The sequence below is a fragment of the Antennarius striatus genome, chromosome 8, assembly GCF_040054535.1.
Source record: "Antennarius striatus isolate MH-2024 chromosome 8, ASM4005453v1, whole genome shotgun sequence".
NCBI classification, from domain to species: Eukaryota; Metazoa; Chordata; class Actinopteri; order Lophiiformes; family Antennariidae; genus Antennarius; species Antennarius striatus.
In genome coordinates, this window is record NC_090783.1 from 18140094 (window position 1) to 18147600 (window position 7507).

At 39.2% G+C, this 7507-nt stretch overlaps 1 protein-coding gene across 2 annotated transcripts; it reads left to right on the top strand.

Moving 5' to 3' along the window:
- The first annotated feature begins 1349 nt into the window (after nucleotides 1–1349).
- Nucleotides 1350–7074, top strand: dusp5 (dual specificity phosphatase 5). 2 transcript variants are annotated; one of them, XM_068322253.1, is made up of 4 exons: nucleotides 1350–1830; nucleotides 2963–3102; nucleotides 4081–4300; nucleotides 6272–7074. In XM_068322253.1, the coding sequence occupies exons 1-4, from the start codon at nucleotides 1467–1469 to the stop codon at nucleotides 6646–6648; spliced, it is 1101 nt and encodes a 366-aa protein (XP_068178354.1). In that variant the 5' UTR covers nucleotides 1350–1466; the 3' UTR covers nucleotides 6649–7074. The 2 variants fall into 2 exon arrangements, with proteins under 2 accessions (XP_068178354.1, XP_068178355.1); XM_068322254.1 differs by having other exon boundaries at nucleotides 6293–7074.
- The last annotated feature ends 433 nt before the right edge of the window (nucleotides 7075–7507 follow it).

The window sequence follows — 7507 nt, forward strand, 5'->3', positions numbered from 1 at the left end:
ACCCATTGTCCAAGATGGCCCTTAGTCATACAGCTGACAATAATAAACCCCATAGTAAAATGAGAGCTCAAAAATGGATCAGGGGTTTCCCCACTCATCTGCAATGATGTCATAAACCCAGATTGGACCATATGGCAGCCTGCTGTTTTTGTAATCATCAGTTGCATCTATCTATCTATCTATCTATCTATCTATCTATCTATCTATCTATCTATCTATCTATCTATCTATCTATCTATCTATCTATCTATCTATCTATCTATCTATCTATCTATCTATCTATCTATCTATCTATCTATATATATATATATATATATATATATATATATATATATATATATATATATATATATATATATATGATTTCAGTCACGTGCAAACATGCAGCAGACACAACATGATTATTGTGAAATACATTTGACTAAAGTGGCTTTTCTCTGGATGTGTTTGGGCTAAAATTACATCTAGGTGTGTCTCTGTCATTAAAGGATGAACTTTCAATTAATTCTGATAAGGGAAGTTCTACCTATGACACTAACATACAAAAAACACCCCAAACACATTCTTGAGCTCCAGGGTAGATTGCACATCATTTGAGTGCATGAACTGTGATGCTTTAAACCTATTAATTCATTTGAGGATTAGGCGTGCATGTTGCAGGTTCAATGGGCTATACATAAGACTAACTGGAAGTCACAGTTTTAAAAAGAAAGGCGTATGTTTACCTTCTTCTCCATTCATTGTGAATAGCTTAGGGAGTTCAAATTATACATGTGGTGCTTAGTATAGCAGAGGAAATCACTACTGACTTGCAGCTGCAAGGTGTAGGTTAGATCCATCTCAGCCTTTCTATATGGAGTTTGTAAGTTTTCCCCATGGAAGTGTGAGTTACCTGTGGGTGCTGTGTAACTTTACCATAGTCCTAAAACATACAATATAGTTGAATCAGTGTCTTCAAATTTCAAAACTCTTAGATATGGAAGTGAGCATGACTATTTTGTGCCTTCTTAAGTTGTTGACCCTGTAATATCCTGGTAACCTGTTCAGGATGGGCTCTACTTCCTCAGCAAGATCAGCTAAATTTAGCTCTAGCTCATCAGAACTCTTCAAGGGACATAGAATGAACACGTGGAGTCTGAAAATGATGCAACAGGACAGTGCGGCTGAAGCACAGTGCGTAAAGAAACACAGCGTAGGAGTTTTTAATTCTTCAGTACAGGGGCGGAGTCACTGGCTAGTCATAGATGGGTGGGTGGGATTTGTCAGCGAGCACACATCATCGGAGTCCATATATGGTTCGTGACGTCAGTCACCGGAGGTCCCATTCACTTAAAACTGGTCGGCCGGAATTCCCTTACAGGAACGAGAAGGCACAGACGCTTACGGGATTGAGCTCTCGCCCGAATTCGCCATTAGGAATTATCCATTCTATTTTTAGGCAATAATAAGAACTCCTTGGTTAAAATATGAAAGTGTCGAGCATAGACTGTCGCCGTCTGAGGAAAATTATCAGTAAGGAATATGGAAGCTGCCTTATTGTGGATTGCCGGCCTTATTTCTCATTCACGAACTCCAACATAAAAGGCTCTGTAAATGTCAATCTCAATTCAGTGGTGATCCGCAGGTCTCGGGGAGGGCCGGTACCACTGCAGTTTGTGATACCGGACGAGAGAGCCCTGTTCAGGCTTCGGGAGGGGAGAATCTCGGCTATCGTAGCACTGGATGACCGGACATCCCACTGGCAAAAGCTGAAAACGAACAGTGTAGCGCAAATAGTAATAAACACCCTCTCACACCTGGCGAACGGGACGAACGTTTGTTTCCTGAAAGGTAAGAGAGATCTTGGGAAAATATAACTGTTTTTAATCCAACAAATAATGTCTGAAGTTTCACTTTGTTTTTTTTCAAGATTAGTATTGTCAACTAAACTAAAGAAAGCCAAAATAAGGTAGTTTTACAAACTGTTGTCACTGAGGTAACCCATCAATAAATTTCTCTTTATAAATAGGTCAATGTCAACTAACGCAATTATGTGTAGGTCTCCTGATTTTACTTGTCCTTATAATCCTGGCAAGCCTATGGTTTCGGCCGTCATATTGAGGACATTTTTCTCTCACTTCTTCGAGAGATAAACATCCTGCGTGCGTCAATGGAGCGAATGAGTCAGTGAGGAACAGAGAAATTGGCGCTGCGATCATCATTGATCATCGATCATTGATTAATATTGTTCGAACCATTTCTTTCATCGAAATAAGTCCACTGTGGTTGTGATAGCGTATTTGGAACACATCCATGTCCGTCGGTCAAAGGATTACCGATTACCTTTCAAGCGATTGCGCGTTCACGTTAAGATCGGCTTTAAGTCCATTTCATAAACGCTGTTATTTCAGAAGATCACGTTTATTCCTAAAAGTCAAATTACAAAATAATCACGTTGATACAAAATTCAAGAGATTACACGGAAAGAAGATTTTCAATAGTGCTGTGCGTTTTCTGAACAAAGAAACATCTAACCTTTATCAAATTTAAAAAAAAAAAAAAACCCCGGAGATTTTAAAAAAAAAATTAATTACATTTATTCATCAAATCGGTATTACAAGATGGTTACATTAACAAACATCTAACCGTTAACAACATATAAGAAAAGATTCACTCAAACATGTACACACTCTTAAAAAAAACTGTCATTTGAAATGTGGGCAAAATATACTTGAATTAAACCAAATTGAACATGAATTCCTCATTTAACACAGGACATAAGACACCTTTGACACACCATAGGTGCATAAAAGTGTCTAAATCATTCAGAGCTCTGAAATAGTTCAAATCGATTCTGATTCTTGTTTGACACATTCTTTTTAAAATGGCTTCTGAGAGAGAGAGAGAGAGAGAGAGAGAGGGAGAAAAGTATTTGAGTTTATTAATTTATGAACTAATGGTGTTGCCCCTCTTTTTCTCTAAGGAGGTTACGAGAACTTCCACTCTCAATACCCTGAACTTTGCACTGAGATGAAAACCATCGACCAAAGAGGAATTGAAACAGAGAGAGGCTTCAGCAGCCACAGTGATAAGCTTTCTCACCCCAAACCGGATTATGATCAGGTATGGAAACACCCTTTGCAACGCTACTTCCCACTTTGCTGTACATGACATGTTCATCCTACTGTTAATGTTAATTTGCCTTACCAAATTCTATTGATGCCAGAAATTTGTATTCCCCAATCCAAACCTTTCTAAACTTCTGTGTTTTTCTCTGACCTTCACTGCTCTATATCATATATAGCTCATAAGAGGGCAGATTGTTCATGCTCACAAAGCACAAAAGGGCAACTATTCTTTATCTCTGATCTTTCACATGCCTCAAGTAAATAATGTGGCTACTTAACATCTAACACATCTCTGTTTTGCTGTAGTTGACAAAAGGGTTGGTTGTTTGCCTGAAGGGTTACATAATCTGAGAAAACCATTCTTGCAGCTGTAGGTGTCGACATGTATTCTATGTATCCTACGCAGCTTTTTGGACTAACAGGTGGCTTTAATCAACAGTTGAATTTTCTCAGGGGTGGATTATAGGTGTATTTAAGCAGATGCATAAAGATCTGGGGTAGATTATTCAGTTTTGTCAATTCACCGGGACATCGCATTGTGTTATAACAACATAATAATAGACATTGTTCCTTTCAAATGTTTCAATCAAGGTTTTCCACAAAAGAAAATGACTCACAGCAATGCATTTGCATCCATAAAGAAAACAGAAAGGGCAAAAAGTTGACATTTTTATTGAAATGCCATTCAATGATAGTAACAGTGGAAATCCATAGAAAAAGGACAATAACATGAATGAAAATAAGATAACATAAGGATGAGAATAAAATGCTGAATATTCATTGCAATATCAAATAGATCAGATAGAAATAGCCTATACATGTAGTATATAAAATCAGGAAAAATACAGCACATACAAACTAATGCAGAAGGTCAATCTAAACCAGCTTTAGGTTTAAAGCTTTCTTTTAAAGATATTCAGTGAGCTGATTATGTATTCTGGTCCTTATGAAATACCTTCTCTCTCCATTTCAGGGTAAACCTGTAGAGATCCTGCCTTTTCTCTTCCTTGGTAGTGCCTATCATGCCTCCAGAGAGGACTATCTCAACAGTCTTCACATTACAGCCTTGCTCAATGTATCCCGAAACGACCGTCAGCCGGCTAAGGGCCAATACAACTACAAATGGATACCAGTGGAGGACAGTCACATGGCTGACATCAGTTCCCACTTTCAAGAGGCAATAGAGTTCATTGGTGAGTTGAAGTGAATACATGTCATGCCTCTGTTCACTAATTTATTATTAATGCAGACTTGGACTCAAAAGTTTATGTTTTAATGTATTGTGTAAAGAATTGAAGATCAGTGTTTCTAAATGGATTGTTGTTCTGCCTAATAGAATGGGAGGGAAGTAAATGTGCCACCACCAAGATGAAGTTGTTTTCTTGGACACCTTAGTGTCTGTATGTTTTTTGTTCAACATTACTCCAAGAAGTCTTAAAACCCGCCATATCTGAGTTAGAGTCAACTCAATATAGGTGTGTTTATTTTTGTCTTTGACCAGGCCTCTTTGTGACTCTGGCCTGCCACCACAGAAGGAGGGCTGGAGGAAACCCTGTGCTAATCAATTTAACTTAATCACATGGGTGGCATAGTGGTACAGTGGGTAGTGCTATTGCCTCACAGCAAGAATGTGTTTGGGTTTTTTTGGGTGGACTTTGGACATTCTCCCCGTATCTGTGTGGGTTCTCTATGGGTTGTCTGTCTTCCTCCCACCTTGAAAAATTGCAGCTTAGTTGAATTAGTCACACCAAATTGTCCTTTGGTGTTAGGTTGAGTGTGGCTGTTTGTCTTTTATGTAAGAACTGGCATCTCATCCGGGGTGGACCCCGTCTTGTGTGTGATGATCATCTCGTCTGCAAGAAATAGGATAGATGGGACCTATATCCCCTCACCACATCCAGTCAGTCCACCTTCTTTCAGGATTTACTCACTTCCTCCATCCCGCTCTGGCACCTCTTCCACTTCTCCCCTCCGTGCTGTCATCACCTCCTCAGCTTAATCTCTGTGGCTTAGTCCACTGGGTGTGGCCAGTCAGTGTGACAACTGGATGAGCTGTTTTTGTTTAGTAATAGCTGGCTGAAGGCGGTTTGAGTGCTGGCTGACACACATGGTGATTCATTGGATAAAAAGAATTAGCTGACTGACATACTGAGACAGTGTTTATTGGCTGCTTGCAGGTGGGAACTATTGATGGATCTGACTGCTTTGGGTTGACTAATGTGTTACAGAGGAATAGAGTATATCTGAGAGATTACAGAGGTCCTGAATAATGGCAGCAGCAGCAGCAGCAGCAGCAGCAGCAGCAGCAAAAGATGTACACAATGTGCTGGTGGCTATTTATAGCCTGGCATAAAGGAGAAAGCTCACAACAAGATCGTTGGCTGACTGGTATTAGATGGGTCCTGTTATTGGTCTTGTCCTTTGTTTGGGAATGCACTGAACATTTAAGGGAATTTCTTGTTGAAGCCCATCTATTATTACATAATTATGAAAACTAGGCAAGAAGCAGGTATAACCTACATCCAAAAGAGAGCCTGAAAATTCATTTCATGAAGTGGTGTGTGCAAATCATCAAAGATCTGCAGCCAGTCCCCAAATGAAAATCAATCACCAATCAGAAGCCTGATGGTTTCATTATGAATCTCTGTCTTTTTTTGCCTGTAGTGTCTGTAGACAAATTACGCTTTAATAAAAACAGAGAAATTCGGTCATGTGAATGTTGGCAGTTTTTCCGAGATTTAACAAAATAATAAAATGTTTTATGATGCATATGGCAGAATGTAGGTTTTTGAATGGGCCAATACAATGATCTCTGTAACAGTGAGCTGGAGTGGTGCTGGAGAAAGAATGTCTTTTCTGCAGTGGAATTCTGAGACTAGTATGAAATATTTGTACATTTCTGTCTCTGTAATTAAGGTATATCAACAGCTGTTTGCCTGTAATATCCTGCTGCTGTGTTTTTGTGAGAGTGTGAGAAATATTGTCTTTGGAAAAGTGAGCAGAAGCATTGAATACACAATCACAAGGCAGTTAAAATATAAATTTTTATTAAACATTTTCACTGTTAAACTCCTTGATGATTCCACCATGATTTGAAAAGTGATCAATTACGGACTGCATTTTTTAAAGAATAAAGTTAATGTTTGATTTTTTTTTTATACCAGTTTCTCTCACTGTCCTTTCAGATCATGTGAAGCAGTCAGGGGGAAAGGTCCTGGTGCACTGCGAAGCAGGGATATCACGCTCACCAACCATTTGCATTGCTTATATCATGAGGATGCAGCAGCTGCGGCTGGATGCGGCCTTCGACATCATCAAGCAGCGCCGGGAGGTCATTTCACCCAACTTCAGCTTCATGGATCAGCTGCTGCAGTTTGAGTTAGAGGTCCTCTCCATGGCCCCAACTCATGCTTCCACACCTGAACCAACTACAACCTGCCCCCCACAATCTGCCTCCTTTTTTGCCAATGACTTCACCACCACTTTCAACGCCAAAAACTTCGAGCCATCTAGGTTCACTCTACCTACCTCCTGCCTCTAATCCCCAGCATACCACCAGTTCAGATTGAACCCAATAACTGCACTGCCTTAGAATGAATTGTGACTCCCTGTAGTCGTACTTGAAAATAAAGCTGTCTGTGTGTCTGATATTGAAAGTTAAAGAGCAGATGAACTTAACACCAGTAACATAAACAAAGAGGAAAAAAACAAAAAAAAAACATTTTGTTCATTCATGGCCTGTAAAATTTATGGGCTACACATCAGTGCTGTTTTCTTGACTTCTGTTGTCAGGGATAAAATAGAGCAGAAAACTATAAAACTGCAATATACATGCCTTAGGTTAATAATGTGACTTATTTGCCTGCTCACAGATGCACTCAGGCATTTGAACCTAATTTATTTGAAAATTACAGTCTTGTCTTATTTTTGGATGGATGTTGGAGTTTGTGGTTAATAAATAATTTCTCCACAAAATAAAGTTGTTGTCAAGTTTTTATTGACGTGTAAACAGTAAAGAAAATGGTTTGAGTCCAGTGTTTTTACTGACATTATTCATACAACGTGTAACCGGCGCCAGACCTATACTAGGATCGATGCTCAACAAGTTAGTGTGAACTTAATTATAAATAACCATTCATGACTGAAAAGTGTTGCATTGAAATATGGTGTGAACTGGCCACAGGTAAAGCATTTCTTCTAAAATATCTATTAAGAGCGGAGAAATGTGATGCTTACTACTTAAGAAGATTGATTGAATAACTTACTTATAACTTATAACAATAGTAGTGCACTTCGCAGATTGCCACATGCTGTTGACTATGTTTTTGTTCCGCAGGTGAACTGACTCGTCCGTCTCAGGTCGTTTTGGGTTTTGGCGGTCTTCGACAACCCGACTGCAC

Bases quoted from the DNA above. Each gene is read 5' to 3' on its own strand.
- dusp5 (XM_068322253.1), top strand. From the start codon at position 1,467: ATGAAAGTGTCGAGCATAGACTGTCGCCGTCTGAGGAAAATTATCAGT. The intron at 1,831-2,962 runs GTAAGAGAGATC...TTTTTCTCTAAG, and splicing joins GAACGTTTGTTTCCTGAAAG to GAGGTTACGAGAACTTCCAC. The intron at 4,301-6,271 runs GTGAGTTGAAGT...TTTTTATACCAG, and splicing joins AGAGGCAATAGAGTTCATTG to TTTCTCTCACTGTCCTTTCA.